The 17,910-nt window shown below is 39.0% G+C and overlaps 1 protein-coding gene across 20 annotated transcripts in view; it reads right to left on the bottom strand.

Moving 5' to 3' along the window:
- Positions 1-17,910, bottom strand: part of Gne (glucosamine (UDP-N-acetyl)-2-epimerase/N-acetylmannosamine kinase) — a 55,392-nt gene that overhangs the window by 10,598 nt on the left and 26,884 nt on the right. For 18 of the 20 annotated variants that reach the window (XM_087183694.1, XM_004870102.4, XM_087183704.1 and 15 more), the window contains 4 exons: positions 16,882-17,034; positions 13,994-14,206; positions 4,395-4,482; positions 3,109-3,319 (listed from right to left, as the gene is read on the bottom strand). In XM_087183694.1, the coding sequence (XP_087039820.1) occupies positions 3,109-3,319; positions 4,395-4,482; positions 13,994-14,206; positions 16,882-17,034 (665 nt within the window). The remainder of the gene's footprint in view (positions 1-3,108; positions 3,320-4,394; positions 4,483-13,993; positions 14,207-16,881; positions 17,035-17,910) is intronic. The other 2 variants (XM_087183699.1, XM_087183705.1) reach the window with 1 other exon arrangement.

Here is a 17,910-nt window from a genome sequence, read left to right as displayed (position 1 = left end):
AACCATTGCTTTTACATTTTTTATTTGCTCATCTCATTTATTATTTTAACTAAGTTTCAGAAATGTCTTTAAACTTTTAAAAATTCCACTGTGATTTATGATATTTTGTTATACTTTAAAAATCCATCCGGGGATTTAGCTCAGTGGTGCCGCCACCTGCCTCAACGGCACAAGGTCCTGAGTTTGATCCCTGGTACCAAAAAAAAAAAAAAAAATCCAATGGAAATGCTAATGTTAAATTTATAATACAATTTGGGAAATGCTGACATTTAAATAATACTTAGCACTTTTACAGATGATACTTCTTCAAAACAGTATATTTGTGGGCTGGGGATGTAGCTCAGTGGAGCTGCACCCGCGCCTGCCTTGCAAGCACAAGGTCCTGAGTTCAATCCCTAGTACCACGAAAGAGGGGAGGGGAGGGGAGGGGAGGGGAGGGGAGGGGAGGAGAGGGGAGGGGAGGAGAGGAGAGGAGAGGAGAGGAGAGGAGAGGAGAGGAGAGGAGAGAAGAGAGGGTGTATTTTATGGTAAAGTTTTATAGTTTTCTTTATATAGATCACATAGTTTTCTGGTTTTGATTATTCTTAGAAGTTTTTGTTGTTCCTCGGAGTAAGATTTTCCTTCTCTTCATACTCTTGTTATTAATGAATTTTTAGATATAAAATATAAGACTGAATGCTGTCTCCAAAGACTGTCATTAAAAATAAACCTAGTGCTTCTCAACCTTCACTGTACATCAGAAACAGGCTTTAACAAATACGTATCAGTGCCTGGCACCCATCCCCAAAGATTCCAAATTTAACTAGTCTGAGGTAGGAACTAGTTAAATTTGGAGGAACCAGGCATCCGTGTGTGTGTGTGTGTGTGTGTGTGTGTGTATGTGTCCCCGTGTGTTGAACCCAAGGCCATAGCATTGAATTACATCTCCAGTCCTTATTTATTTATGTTTACTTTTTGGTACTAGGGATGGAACCCAGAGGTACTGTACCACTGAGCAATATCCCCAGCCTTTTTTTTTCTGAAGACTGGTTCTCACTAAGTTGTTAAATTTCCCAGGCTGAGTTCCAATGTGCGATCCTCTGTTTCAGTCTCCCAGAATGCTAGGATTACAGGTGTGTGCCAACATGCAGGCCTCAATTTTTTTTAAAGCTTTCAGGTAATGCTAATTGCAAGTAGGACTGCCAAACACTCACCTAGAGGAAAACTCAAATCTTTGTCTACAACTTCATGTAAGTGGAAAATTATTGTGCCTGATATATTTATCATACTATCTAGCCATTTTAATAACTCTACAAGCTACTTGATTCATTACATTGTCTATAAATAATAATTTTTACTCTGCATATCTCCATTTTTGCTGTTCCTTATTTCCTTTATAACTTTCAGAATAATACTAAATAACATTGCAGAAAACATCTTTTTCTTCTTGATTTCAATACAAATGCCTCTAAAATTCCACCATTACAAAAGATGTTGCCCATTGATGAGAATTAAATTATCTTTATATTGAAAAGATATTCTGTTAACTTTTTATTTATTTATTTATTTTGGTACCAAGGATTGAACTCGGGACCTTACGCTTGCGAGGCAGGCGGCAGCACCATTGAGCTAAATCCTCGGCCCTTCTGTTAACTTTTTAAAAATATTTATAAGGGAAGCTTTTTTTTTTTTTTGGTTTTTTGAGACAGCGTCTTGCTATGTAGTTCAGGCTAGCCTCAAACTCACTATGTAGCCCAGGCTGTCCTCAAACTCACGACCATCCTCCTGTCTCAGGCTCCCGAGTAAGGGAAGGCTTTTGACATGAGAAAATTATGTTTTATTTTCTTATTTGACCTAATGATATTCACACACTTTCTATACTTCATGCTATTTCTCATGGACTCCTGAAACTTTATGTGTCTACAATATTTCAAACAAAGACTTTTCTGGTAGGTTTATTGTTCCTCATTAAGTCATTAAAAAACCTTTTTAACATAGTTTGTTACCTTTAAGGCTCTCTCAACCTGTCAATGCTATGGTGATGGTTTAGTTAATATATTGAAAGTATGCTGTACTCGAAAAAAGCAGAATTGTAAAAATGCAAAATGGAGAACCCGTACAACTGACCATATACTAAAGAAGAAGCAATTTCTTTAACTGCCTGCAGATACTCTCATTTCAGTAGTGACAGTGTTCAGTATGTTCCACACTCTACACTTACCCTAAATTCTCACAAACTGTAGAATTTCAGGTCTCTTGGGTGGCAAAAGCTCCCTGGGATGCCTAATGGGGTCTCTCCATTGTCCATTCAAATCTGCTACCTCAGATTGCCTGAGAATTTGCTTCTTTGAAATGTTAATGGTTAGTAAAAAGGTAAGACAAACATTGTTGTGGATCTAAGTGTCAACACTAAGGGCAAATGATTATAAGGTCTTCTGTATGTTTCTAGTCCTGAGGTAGGATGCAAGAAATAAAGATGGAATAAAAAGAAGACAAGGAAAATTGTAATATTAAAATCATACATTTAAGAAAAACTGCAGCTTCAGGACAAAAATCACTCAAGGTTTTATTCAAGTTTTGGGGTTTCTGTGTTTGTTTCCCCATTTAAGGAAAAATTCCTAAGAGTCTTAAAGACAATAAGCCTGAAAACTAGGCTCTGGGCCTACCTATGCCTTTCATCAGTAAATTCTGCTCCCCCTCATCCTCAGGAAGCATACTATTAAGAACACAGCACATCTCAGCTTCAAACACTTGTAATGGGCAAAACCTGGCACACTAGGATACACATTCTAGATAATCCATCTTAGGGGCATCCTCAAATCCTCATAAATATACCCAGTTTGAGACCACAAGACACTCTCCCTCTTGAAGGCCTGAAGTCTGTTTCTTTGAAATGCATTTTAAAAATTCTGCCTATTAAATACTTTTATGCCTCCTTCTGACGTGTCCTGAAAATTTCTTTTCTGTGATGGGAGTTAGTGAACCTACAATCTACCCTATAGATGAAGTGAGTCAAGGTTTCCCATTTCCATTTTGGGGACTTCCTTGAATTCTGTCTGTTGATAGTCTTACCTTCTAACTATAAGTTTTAAAAATCAATTACTCACAAGAGCTTAGCAGTAATTTTACCTTCATGCTGACTATTGCAACTCGGAGGTTTGTCCCTCCAAGATCAACAGCCAAGGCACTTAGAGTTTCAAGAATATGGTCAATATCTTGGGAGATATTCTCTTTCACAGGAGGGAAGCAAAATTTCTTTTGTAGTGGCTCCTGAAGATCAATAGATTTGAGAAACTTCAAAATCCTTGGAACAGCATTTCCATCCCCATATATCTTTGAACTGAAATAGCCAAAAAAGACAATTAAAAGCGTCTGCCATACATGTTAAGTCATATTACAACATGATTTAATGAAATCTGAGAGAGCATATAAAAAGTGTTTTTGTTCTGCTTTTTAAAATATCATCTCAGCCAGGTGTAGTAGTACACACCTGTAATCCTAACACAAAGGAGGACTGAAAATTCAAGCCCACCCTGGGCAACTTAGTGAGATCTTGTCTCAAAATAAAAAATAAAAAGGGATGAAGATGTAGCTCAGTGAGAGGATCTGCGCTCAATTCCCAGTATCACCACCAAAAAAAAAGTATACAAAGTATTATACAAAGTATCCTCTCTGGCCTCGGGATCTGGCTCAGTTATAGAGCACTTGCCTAGCGTGCACAAGTACCTAGGTTCAATCCCCAGAACTTCAAAACATAAAGTAACATCTCCACAAAGTATATATACTTCAAAATATAATGCACATAAAAAAATCATGATGTGCAATTTTATCCATCAGTTTTAAAAAACCAGAAGTCATAATTACATAAAATAACATCTTAATCTCTTTAACAACACAGTAACTGAGTACTTGATTTTTTTTTGCTCTTTTAGAAGTTTTATCTTTACATTTCTGAGAAAACTCATCAATTTGAAATAGAAAAGAGAACAGTCAAAATTGATTAAAATGCTGAACTAGACAAGTTTTAAAAGAATATCAGGGGTGGTACAGCCTCACATGTCCAAAGGCCCCTGGGTTCAATTCCCAATACTGGAGAGAAAGAAAAGGGAGAAAAGAAAAGAAAATCAATTACAAAATTCTTAATACTTATAGAGTCAAATTAGGCGAGAGAAGAATTTCCTAGCAGAAGTACTACATTACTTAACTGAGACAAATTAAAAAAAAAAAGACATTGGAACCGTGGCAGAGTACTAGGGGGTATGGTATCTGCCACCCTTGTCTCAACAGCAGCTAGGGAGCCCCAAGCATTAGAAGAAAGTTCTCTTAAGATGATTCAACGTGATCTAGGGAGCTTTAAAATAGTGCCTGAGGCACTCCCCTTTTAAATCACTCTAAAAAGAGATCCTAATACTCACCAAGGATACTGTTTACCAAACTGAAGGTGCAGCGCTTGCAGTATTTTATCTTGGGTGTCAGCATCTCGGACATGAAGGACATTCTCCCCTGGGTAAATCCAGTGACACATTTCAATGATTTTGGAGCAGGAATAGCCAAAGAACAAAGAAGTTAGCAGTGTGTTGTATTTATAATTTAGTCCTGAAACCCAGAAGATTGCTAAGCACTTTTGGTAAAATTTCCAAACACTTAAGGGCAAATTCCTCAGGGAATAAACCATGGTTTTGTTTACTGACATAGATAAAGTGGCTGAATCTAGCACCCGTGTACAACTTACCTAGTCACCTACCAAGTCCACCCTCTCAACCTGCCCTGTCTTCCCTCTGCTCAGCCAGCTGTTTACTCAGCTGAGCAGGCAGAACTGGCCAGCCAGCCAGTCAATGGCCAGTCAGCTGCCCAAGCACTCATTTTTCCACACACATTTCCTGACCAACATAAGATAGTGACTATAGCAAGGACAGCCGTGATTGTCAACAGGCTTGGCCAAGAAGGGAGGAAGGGTGGTGCTGGAGAGAGATGAAAGATCAAAGGAAGGTTGTTTTGTATTGTTTCTAAGATATGAGAGGTCTAAGCATGTTTAAATGATGACAAGGTTAAAGAAACCCGAAAGAGAAAGGATGATTCCTGGGCAGGTCTCGGAGAAGGCAAACGGGATCGGGTTTGGAGCACAGGGAGGAAGGGGTTTGGAACACAGGGAGGAAGTTGAGCTGTGGCAGGCAGAAGAAACACACATATCTCTCCCCATTCACTGTAAAGGTAAGAAAAGGAATCCTGAATGGGTACTCACATTTATGTAAGTACAGGGGCAGAAAGTACAGAGACCACGTTGCCAAATCTAGAGTTCAATTCTCCTTTCATGTCTTACTTGAACTTTCAGCAGCTTTCAATACCATTATCTCATTTTCTTGGCTTTAATGATATCACACTCTCCCCGTTTTCCTCTGACCTCATTGGCAGTTCCTTTTCAATTTTCCTTGCCAGCCTTCCCTCTTCACCAGAGTGTTGAGGACTTCAAAGGTTAGTCCAAGGCTCCATTCTCTGCCCTGTTTATATGGTCTCCTTGGAAAATCCCATTTAGTCCTTGGTTTTAAATACTATCTATGGCAGAGGGAATACTATCTATGGCATTATCCTCAATATCTTTTTTCTATATATGTACTAGTCATGAAATGTTTAGCTGGGCACCCGAGCAGCCAGCCAAAGACCCTATCCTTCAGCTAGATGTGGACATGTGACTAAGTTCTGGTTGGTCTGACAAAAAATATTTGCAACTTCGAAGTCCTGCCTTTGAAGGGAAGGGCATGGTCCCTTCCCAAAAGCTACAATATGGGTAGGTGAAGGGTCTGATGATTATAGAGCTGCCATACCAGTAAGAATGTAAGAAGATCTAACTTATTTAAACCACTGTTATTTTGGGTCTCTGATACAGCAGCTGAACTGATATCCTGACTATATACCATCTATACACCAATGGCTGTCAAAATTTCTATCTCTAACTCTCACTGGAACTATCTAGCTGCTATCTAATGATATGCTAACTTAACATGGCTATAAGACAACTCTTAATTACATCCTGCCCCAAATCTGTTCCTCCTTCTGTATCCCCATAACCAGGAAAGAATGCCCCCAGTACTCAATATTAAAAACTGTTATTTTTTATTTCTTTCTTCCCTTTATAACACACATCCAAATATCAGCAAATACTATAACAAAACCCAAATATTAAGTTTTCTCTATCACTAATACAACTTAGCCTAAGCACTCATTTCAGCTCTTCATCTCTCATCTGAACAACTGAAATAGCCCCTGAACTGGTCTCCCTGGTTCCTCTCTTGCCCTCTCACATTCTACCTTCTCCATAAGCAGCCAGAGTGATCTTTCTAAAATGCAAATCATATTGTTATTATCTCCCTTAAATGGCTTTCCATCACACTTGGAGAAAATTATAAACTTTGCAAGCCAATACTTCAGTTTACAGAAGTGGGCCTCCTTCTCTGCCTTTGGCCCACTACTTTACAGCCACATTAGCCTGTTTCTCAAAAGCTCCTATGTTAGGGCCTTCATGCTGCTGTTCTCTGTGCTTCTCCCTGACCCTCGCTGATGGGCTGTCGCTGAGCTTTCAGTGTGTTACCTCCTCAGCCCATCACATTACCTTATGGCACATAGAAATCCTGGTATTTTTTCTTTTTGTTTATCATCTATCTCTCTCCCACTGTAATGGAAGTTACAAGAGACCTTAGCTCTTATTATTCTAGTTTACTACCAAGTCCCAGTGTCAAACACATGGTAGGTGCTTATTAAATATTTGAAAGAATTTCTATCTCATGGCTTCTATTTTCTCTATGAAATGGAGAGCAAAGCAATATTCTAGGAATGAGAAGAGAACATCTAAAGAAAATAGAAAGTGAAGGTGGCACTTCTGAAGAATGGAAGAAAGACCAAAGCTAGAACTAGTCTCCTTGGTTCTAGTCCAGTTCTTTTTCCATTACAATATACATGTTTTCATTGGCTACAAATAGACATTTGCATGTAATAGTATTAGAACATGGACAAATGTTAATGACAGGATCCAGCTGAGCCTTTCAGAGCTCCCTCAAGGGCCAAGGAGGTGAGTCTCAGGGGTGCCAGCAGGACACCTCCCTCCTAAAATGAGAAGACATGTAAACAAGTCTCAAAACCAGACTTTCAGATCACCTAAAGCAACCCCAAAGGGAAACGAGATGGAACAATCTGATACTCAACCACCTGGATTCCCTGAACTGGCAACAAAAGAGGATCTGGAAAAAAATGAAATCTGAAATAATTCCTCAGATAACAGCAGAGATTGTGCCCATAGTGCAAGACATCATTAATAAATCTAGAGTGGACACAGATAAAAAAATAGAGGAGCTGAGGAACATGATGGAATCCCAACATAGGAAACAAATGGAATCCATAAAACAGATGCAAACAGATTTCCAAGAGATTAAAAACTCCACTGAAGTCACGCTGAAAACACCAAATCAGCCCGCTTCAGATAGGCAGCCACCTGGTTCCACACTACAAAGACGCAGAGGACACCGGACCACCAGACCACTGTACTGGAGCTAATCAAGTTCTCAGCATTTAAACAATTCCTGCCCAGAGGTAGGGGCTTCTGAGCCGCCATCCCACTGCTCCTGGTCCAGAGGAAGGGGCTTCCGGGCCACCATCCCTCCCGCTGCTTCTAGCCCAGAGGAAAGGGCTTTTGGGCCGCCTTCTGTCCCGCCACTCCCGGCCCAGAGGAAGGGGCTTCCTGGCTACCATCCCTCATGCCGCTCTCACCCCAAAGGTAGGGGCCTCTGAGCCGCCGTCCCACTGCTCCTGGTCCAGAGGAAGGGGCTTTCGGGCCACCATCCCTACTGCCGCTCCTGGCCCCTGGCCCACCTCTCCCAGCTCAGAGGAGGTGAGCCGTGCAGATGCCAACAGCACCCCCCCTTCCCCCCCCAAGTCGAAATGAGAAAACACGTAAATAAGTCTCAAAACCAGACTTCCAGATCACCTACAGCAACCCCAAGGGGAAAAGAGATAGAACACTCTGATGCTCAACCACCGGGACCCACTGAACTGGCAACAAAAGGGGATCTGGAAAAAATGAAATCAGAAATAGTTTCTCAGATAACAGGAGAAATTGTGCTCCTGGTGCAAGACATGATGAATAAATCTAGAGAGGAGCTCAGGAACATGATGGAATCCCAACATAAGAAACAAATGGAATCCATAAAACAGATGCAAATAGATTTCCGGGACATGAAAAACTCCATTGAAAGTCTACACAGCAGAATGAGCCAATGTGAGGACAGAATTTCAGATATAGAAGATAAGACTGCAATTAGTGACCAGGAAAAGAAAAATTGCTTCAAAATTATAAGGGAACATGAGAAATCAATCCAGCAGCTGCTAGACGATGCAAAGAAGAATAACATAAGACTGACTGGAGTCAATGAAGAAACAGGAGAGAGTGGAGATGACATGAAAAAAACTCTTCACAGAAGTAATGGCAGAAAACTTCCCAAGGAGGGGAAAAGAACTTGACATACAGATAAGTGAGGCATACAGGAATCCAAATAGACTTGATCAAAAAAAATCTACACATAGGTGTATAATTGTTAAGATTCCAGAAACACAACAGAAGAACAAAGTTCAACAAGCAGTTAGAGAAAAGAAACATATCACATACAAAGGAAAGCCCATCAGAATCACAGCAGACTTCTCAACACAAACCATCAAGGCAAGAAGATCTTGGAATGACATATTCCAAGCCCTAAAAGAAAACAGCCTCCAACCCAGATTGATGTACCCTGCAAAACTATCTTTCAAAATGGATGGAGAAATAAGATACTTTCATGACAAAGAGCACCTTAGGCACTTCATGAATACCAAACCAGCACTCCAAAGAATTTTACACAATATCCTAGGAACAGACATTGAGGATCACAACCTCAGGAAGCAAAGCAGAATGAACTCATCTGGCATGACAAGAAATTAAATGTAAAAGGGGAGAACCTAACAAAAAGAAAAAGTCATGGCAATGACAAGTCAATATGTTTCAGTTGTAACCATCAACGTTAATGGCCTCAATTCACCAATCAAAAGAAACAGACTGGCAGAATGGGTCAAGAAGCAAAATCCAACAATATGCTGCATACAAGAAACACACTTAATTCAAAAGGAAACTCATAGACTGAAAGTTAAAGGGTGGAAAACAATACTGCATGCGACAGGAACCTGAAAAAAAGCAGGAGTAGCTCTCCTCTTTGCAGATCAAGTAGATTTCAAACCAACACTGATTAAGAGAAATGAAAACAGTCACTACATCCTTGTAAAGGGAACAATCCAAGAGGAAGAGATGACAATCATAAATATCTATGCACCAAACACTAGTGCACCCAACTATATAAAACAAATACTAACGGACATGAAAAGTCATATATGCACTAATACAATTGTAGTGGGGGACCTCAACACCCCACTGTCACAAATAGACAGATCAACTAGACTAAAAATAAGTAATGAAATACTAGAACTCAATCGAACTCTTGAACAAATGAACTTAACAGATGTTTACAGAGTCTTTCACCCCACAAAATCAGAATACACATTCTTCTCAGCTGCATATGGGTCATTCTCCAAAATAGACCACATACTCACACAAAGAACATGTTTAAGTAAGTGCAAAGGAATTGAAGTTATCCCCTGTATATTATCAGACCATAGTGCAATGAACTTGGAGATCCATAGCAAAAGAAACTCGAAAAATTTCATAAACACGTGGAAATTGAACTACACACTTCTGAATAACCAATGGGTCACAGAGGAAATTAAAGAAGAAATCAGACAGTTCCTTCAATTAAATGACAATGACAATACATCATATCAGAATCTATGGGACACAATGAAAGCAGTCTTATGAGGGAAATTCATAGCAGTGAATACACATATTAGGAAAACAGAACAGGCCCAATTAAACAACTTGATGCTGAACCTCAACCTTCTAAAAAAAAAGAGCAGGACAAAGCCAAAGCTCATACAAGGGAGGAAATTATAAAGATCAGAGGAAAAATCAGTGCAATGAAGACTAAGGGAACGATACAAAAAATCAATGAAGCCAAGAGATGGTTCTTCGAAAGAATTAACAAAATTGACAAACCCTTAGCCAACACCATTAAAAAAAGGAAAGAAAAGGCCCAAATCCATACAATTAGGAATACAAAGGGTGAAATTACAACAAACTCAGCAGAAATCCAGAGGAACATCAATACCTACTTCCAGAAACTATATGCCAATAAGATGGAAAACACAGAAGAAATGGACAGATTCCTAGAGACATATGAATTACCAAAGTGGAATGAAGTCCTAAAAATTCTAAACAACCCAATATCAACCAATGAAATTGAAAACGTAATTAAAAATTTATCAACTAAGAAAAGTCCGGGCCCTGATGACTTCACTGCTGAATTCTACAAGACATTTAGAGAGGAACTACTGCCACTACTGTTTAAACTCTTCAGTGAAATTGAAAGGGAAGCAATACTCCCAAATTCATTCCTGGAAGCAAGCATCACCTTGATCCCCAAAGCAGAAAAAGACTCAACCAAAAAGGAGAACCATAGGCCAATCACACTAATGAACATAGATGCAAAAATCCTTAATAACATACTGGCAAATAGAATGCAGAAGATCATCAAGAAGATCATACACCCTGATCAAGTGGGATTCATCCCAGGGATGCAGGGATGGTTCAACATACACAAATCAATCAATGTAATACCCTATATCAATAGAGCCAAGGACAAAAACCATATGATTATCTCCATAGATGCAGAAAAAGCATGGCAAAATACAACATGCATTTATGATAAAAACCCTACAAAAAATTGGAATAGATGGTCTCTACCTCAAACTGATAAAAGCCATCTATGAAAATCCAACAGCCAATATCATACTAAATGGTCAAAAACTGAAATCCTTCACACTAAAATCAGGAACAAGACACGGATGTCCACTATCACCACTCTTGTTCAATATAGCTCTGGAAACATTAGCCACGGCAATTAGACAAGAGAAAGAAATAAAAGGAATAAAGATAGGAAATGAAGAAGTCAAATTGTCATTATTTGCAGATGACATGATACTCTATATAGAAGACCCCAAGAACTCCACCAAAAGTCTTCTAGACTTAACCAAATTCAGTCAAGTAGCTGGTTACAAGGTCAACACACAAAAATCAATAGCTTTCCTCTACACCAATGACAGACTCACTGAGAGAGAAATAGGGCAAATAATTCCTTTCACAATAGCATCCAAAAAACTGAAATACCTAGGAATCAACCTAACAGAAGAAATCAAAGACCTCTTCTCTGAAAATATAGCACTCTGAAAAGAGAGATTGAAGATGATATCAGAAAATGGACAGACATCCCCTGCTCCTGGGTAGGAAGGATTAATATAGTGAAAATGGCCATGCTTCCAAAACTGCTATATAGATTCAATGCAATTTCAATTGAGATCCCAGCAGCATACTTCACGGACCTTGAGAAAACAATCCAAAAATTCATTTGAAACAAGAAGAGAGCCAGAATAGCAAAAGCAATTCTAGGTAACAGAGACATGGCAGGGGGTATCACAATCCCCAACCTGCAACTCTACTACAAAGCTACTGTGATAAAAACAGCATGGTACTGGCAAAGAAGCAGACCTGAGGACCAGTGGAACAGATTAGAAGATGCAGAAACAATGCCAGACACACTCAGCCATCTCATCTTCGATAAAGGAGCCAAACACCCTCACTGGAGGAAAGATAGCCTCTTTAATAAATGGTGCTGGAAAAATTGAGTTTCAACTTGCCAAAGATTAAAACTAGACCTATATCTCTTGCCATGCACTAAACTAAAATCAAAATGGATTAAAGATCTGAATATTAAAATAGAAACGCTGAACCAGTTGGAACAGAGGTTAGGTAGAACTCTTGAAGACATCGGTGTAGGAAAAGATTTTATGAACAAAACCTCAGTTGCCCATGAACTAGCACAAACAATCAATAAAGCTTCTGCACAGCAAGAGAAACCACCAGCAGTGAGAAGAGACAACCCACAAGGTGGGAAAAAATCTTCACCTGCTTTTCTTCAGACAAAGGTCTACTATCTCGAATCTATAAAGAACTTTAAAAGATCAGACCTCCCAAATTTAAAGACCCAATCCGAAAATGGGCATCTGAAATGAACAGACATTTCTCACACAAAGAAGTAGAAATAGCAAATAAATACATGAAAAACTGTCCAACATCACTGGTCATTCGAGAGATGCAAATGAAAACAACACTGAGATTCCACCTCACTCCAGAAAGAATGGCTGCTATCATGAAATCAACCAATAACAAATGCTGGCGGGGCTGTGGGGAAAGAGGAACCCTGCTCCACTGCTGGTGGAAGTGTAGACTGGTGCAACCACTGTGGAAATCAGTATGGAGATACCTCAAAGAACTAGGACTGGAAGTCCCATTTGACCCCACTATTCCACTGCTGGGGATCTTCCCCAAAGAATTAAAAGAATCATACCACAGTGATATATGTGCATCCATGTTCATAGCAGCACAGTTTGTGATAGCTAAAACTTGGAAATAGCCCAAATGCCCATCAACTGGAGACTGGATAAAGAAAATGTGGTTTTTTAAATAAAATGGAGTACTACTCAGCCATAAAAAATGAGTAATTAGAGACATTTATAGCTAAATGGATGCACATTGAGGCAATACTCTTAAGTGAAATAAATAGGACACACATGAATAAATTCCAAATAGTTTCTCTGGTGTGAGAAACTGAAAGTGTAAATAAGGACTAAATGTATACTAGGTCATGTGAAATAGGAAGAAAAGGGGCAAAGGGGAAGAAAGTGGGAGGGCTAGGGGAAAGGATAGAAGGGAATGAGATTAATATGAGAAAATGGAAAAATAGGACGAAAATCTTTGTAAATAGGGAGGAATGGAGGGGTTGAAGGGAGGGCTGGGCAAGGGTGAAAAATAAGAACCAAAAGAGATTATGTAAAGGTGCAAATTTCCAATGATGAATGTCATTATACTGTATACCTAAAATGTACCAATGATTAGAATGAATAATCGATAATGCAAAATAGGAAGCAAAGGTCCAAAGGGGTAGGGGTAGTGGGAGGGGCAGGGGAAAGGAAAGAAGGGAAAGGAAAAATGCTGAGAAATAGAAAAAATGGAAATAAAGTCTTTGTAAATAGGGAAGGGTGGAGGGGGTGAAGGGAGGGCTACGAATGGGGAAGAAATAAGATCCAAGATGCACCATGTAAAGGTACAAGTTCCCAAGGAGAAATGTAATAGTGTTGTATACCTAAAATGTACCAATAAAAGAGTTAAAAAAAAACAAAAAAAACTCCCCTGAAAGTTTATGAAGCAGAGTGAGCCAATGTGAGGATCTAGCTCAACACATTCATTGATGATACTATTACTTATACTTTAGTTATTAAGAAGCACCTTACTTATAATTACCATCCTCTAAAGTACTACCTGAAAGTATTCTATACTTAGCCCAGAAAATGAAAGAGTAGCATTCACATACTCATGAAACATTCAACCACATCCTTTCTCTCTCTCTCTCTCTCTCTCTCTCTCTCTCTCTCTCTCTCTCTATTTTTATTTTTTCAGACAGGGTCTTGCTATGCAGTTCAGGCTGGCCTCAAACTTGTGATGATCCTCAGCTTCCCAAGTGCTGGGATTATAGGCATGTGCCACCACACCCGGCTAGAGACTGTAATTTTTTTAAAATGACCATAATTAACTAAGAATCACTTAGCTCTAATTGCTATTAGAAATGTAGTAACAACCTAAGTAGAACTTTAAAAACTTTGGTAATCACTATGTGTGCTATTTATAGACTATTTATAGATTTTAGGCTACTATTATTCACCTCATTCACTCACTTGTTCACAAAAATATATACCCTTCACTGGCATATGTATACCTTTTTAAAAATCATACAAATATAAAAAGCCTAGGAGAAATACAAGCAAAGGCAAATACCTGTTTCTCTTCCAATCTGACGTGTGCCCAGGTTGATCACAGGTGTTCCAAAAGCTCCAACCTCTCGTACCCCACAGCTGCTATTCCCAATCATACAACCAGCATGGGCAACCAGCTGTATAAACTGATCAAATGGTACATGTTTAACTGCACGAAAATTGGGGTGATGCTCAATGCCCTTCTTCCGCATCACTCGAACCATCTCTTTGCTCCCTGTGAAAATGGAAAGAAACAAATGTTAAGTAGCTCATGAGACAAAGAAACCATTTTCAGGGCTGAGGATTTAGCTCAGTGGTTCCGCCACCTGCCTCGCAAGCGCAAGGTCCTGAGTTCAATCCCTGGTACCAAAAAAAAAAAAGAAACCATTTTCATTGGCAAGTATGCCTCCTTAAAGAAACCTTGCTAAAGACCCCCACTAGGGTTACGGAATAGTAATTTTAATCACTGATAATTTCATGAATGATGAGCATCTACACCTTAAGAGGCCAGCTCTCTGCTTCAATTCCTTTAGGAACTCAAACGGGAGCAGCAGAGGATTTTCAAATAGAACCCAGTAAAACCTTTACCTTAAATGACACTGAAGAGGCTAAAGACAGACCCACAGTCTTCATCTGTTTAGGACAGCCTAAATAGAAACATCTCAGGCTCCACACCCCAAGCTGATCAGATAGCTCTGCCCAACTCTGCTCACATTTACACCAATAGCTCAGCCAGATAGATAGCACTCCCACTTATGTAGACTAAACTCCAAGCAAAGACAGATTTTGATATTGTGGATGACTATTTTATCTTATTTTTATCTTTTGTACTTTTTTTCAGTACTGAGGATTGAACCCATCACCTCATATATGCTAGGCAAGCACTCTAGTATTGAGCTATACCCCAGACTGTATTTTATTTTACTGTTTTGTTGTTGTTGTTTTTAGAAAGGGTCTATGTAGTTTGGGCTGGCCTTGAACTCATGGCAATCCTCCTGCCTCAGCCTCCTGAGTGCTGGGACTACAGGCATGTGCCACCACACCTGGCTTGATATTTTATTTTAAATGCCTGACTTAAATCTTTTAGAAAGATATATGAAGGGAAACTAATATTTAATGCCTCTCTCCTTGCATCTATTTATCCTCTCCTTGCTAATCTGCATGGTTACAAGGCAGAGACGTGCCATAGTTAGCAGGAGCCACTGATTTAACAGAAGCTGTGCATGCATCTGTTCTAACTTTATGGGGCAAGGTGGTTACATGGGCTCAAGGTCTAACTCCTTGGATCACACATGGCCATTTCTTTCTGTATATGGTCTTGCCAGAGCATACCAGTCCTCATCTATAATTACTGAGTGTATGGGCACACCAGAGGTACTTCTATTTCAAGATTCAGATTTGGATTCAGTTCAAGGGTCCTCTTTGGCAATAAGCCATGTGCACTAATGTAGTTTTTCAGAGAATTCTATATTGGGGAACAGGGTACTAAGCCAGATAAGGATGAAGTGATGCTTTCATACTTTCCTATTGTTCCCTGTGTACATTTTATCAAACACTCATGTAAAGGCAAATGGCATTCTTGATTTAAATATTCACCTTTAAATGATGGGGCTCTTTAATTTTACAGAGGAAACATAGCTCTATTTTCCCCTCCAAGCCCCGTACCTGGGGATCAAACTCAGGACCTTGCCCTTGCCAGGCAGCCATGGCACCACTGAGCTATATCCCTGACCCTTTACATAGCTTTATTCTAAGATGTACACAGTCAGGAAAGTACATTACAAATAGATTGTATCATTGAAAGATACATAAATACACTGTAAATATTTATACAGCATTTAAAGGATTAGAAAGAATATTAGTTTTCTGAAATACTGATGCATTGCACAAAATCTGGATTGAGTACAGTGGTGCTTTGATTTACGAACTTAATTTGTTTTATGATTTGGGGGATGACAGCTGCATTTGTGTCTGTGAGGGGAAGATAGCCGTGGTTTGTCACCTGATGCAGAGTTTGCAAAGGGAGGCAAAATTTTGCTGAACACTTTCATTTGTGAACCAAACTGTTTGCAAACAGAAGAGTTCGTGAACCGAAGTATTACCGTAATCTTAATTTTTTTCAATTAATACCTTATTTTGTTTCCCTTAACATAAGAAATTATTCAAGGGACAGTAAGTAAGAGAGAGGTTCATTCAGAGAAGGGTGGTGACCATTCTGGCATTGCACAGAAAAGGTCCTCCCTCCTTATCGAAAAATGCCTAAGAGCTCAGCAATGAATAGTGTCAGCTAACAATAACCAGGAGTATTTGACAATTCCTCTGTGTCAGGCTCTGCTCTGCCACTTCTCATTTGTACCTCCTAGCCCCACGAGCTTGCCTAAGGTCTCAATAGGACCAAGCCCTCAGTACCATGATCCACCAGTAGATGACCAACTAGGGCAGGCTGCAGGATCAACTGGCTGGGAACTCCAGATCCAAACTGCTTAAGCTCAACGTTACTTTAAGATATGGCTAATATAAATAAGAAAAACAAGAAATAATAATTATGGCTATTGTACTATGGTCAGTGGAATCATTACCTCCCTAGAGACATTCTTTCTTTCATTTTGATTTCTTAAGTTTATGTCTCATAGCTCGGTAAAAACTTGAAGGAAGAGAATAAACATGAGACTACATTGGAGATTATAGATTGTTTTAAAAATTCATTTATTTTTTATTAAATGTCCACCAGACACAAAAACATCACAACTCTTTGATCTACAGCAAAATAGGTAATTCTCTGAAACTGGAATGCATTTCAGAATAAAGTGGCCTTCAATTATAAGATAAGCAAGACAGGAGGGCAATCCAGAGGTAATAGAAACAGAATTTAAAGATAGGTGGCATCATTTAATTTTCAAGTTCAATTACCTGCATCAATATTTGGAAACAGAACAAGGGTCCGCTTGTTAAATGAGATAAGTGCATCCAGTGTTAATTCAAACATTTTTATGGAATGCTTAATGTCAGTGGTCACAGGGTGCTGTAGTGCCACAATGTAATCTTTACATTTTACATCATCACCTGTTTAAAGAAAGACCAAACCACATTCTTTCATTAGTTAAGAATCTTTTTAAAAAGTAATTAATTAATTAAATAAAAAAGAATCTTAAAAGGCAGCAGCACCAAATTCTAAAAGCAAGACCCTAACATCTGTGCTTTTAAACATTCTAAGATAAAAACAGTTTGTCACATTCTAAGCAGGGCATCCAAATTAGGAACAAATAATAACACAGAGCAAAAGGTGAATGAATCAGCAAACAGCTGATTTTATAGATTAATGCTATACGTGAAATATACCTTTAAATAACAGAAACTAAAAATTCATTGTTTTAAGATTCAAAATATTCCAAAACACTAAAAAAAATTTCCAATTTCTAACTAATGTTTCTAACAGATAAGTATTATTAATATGTTGCAAATCAAGGAATTTAGAGATTGAATGAGCATTAAACATATTTCACATAATGCATAGGTATTGATTTCCCTATATCATCACCTACGAGAGTCAACAAATGCCAAGCTGTTTGTAACTCTGTTCAAAGGCCTGGAAAGACTTCACTCATCCCTGGGATACCAAGACATTCTTCAGCACATATTTAAAATGAGAAAGTTTGGATTCACATTGCTAGGCCAGACAATATAGGACATTTATCACAGGGCCTATTCCATAAAACTAAAACTGAACTCCACTCACTTATTTTTCTGCACTGGGGACTGAACCCAGTATAATACATCCCCAGGTACATTCCCAGCTCCCCCCACCCCACCTTTGGTTTTTTGGGGGGTACCAGGGATCAAACTGAGGACCTTGCATTTGCAAGGGAGCCGGTGGAACCACTAAGCTAAATCCCTGGCCCACCCCACCTTTGTTTTTGAACAAAGTCTAAATTACTAAAT

This window comes from Heterocephalus glaber, unplaced genomic scaffold (assembly GCF_053883595.1).
Source record: "Heterocephalus glaber isolate CG9 unplaced genomic scaffold, H.glaber_assembly_v1.0 deba00001481, whole genome shotgun sequence".
Taxonomy (NCBI): domain Eukaryota; kingdom Metazoa; phylum Chordata; class Mammalia; order Rodentia; family Bathyergidae; genus Heterocephalus; species Heterocephalus glaber.
The sequence above is the reverse complement of the archived record's forward strand: the minus strand, read 5'-3'. Positions and strand labels throughout refer to the sequence as shown.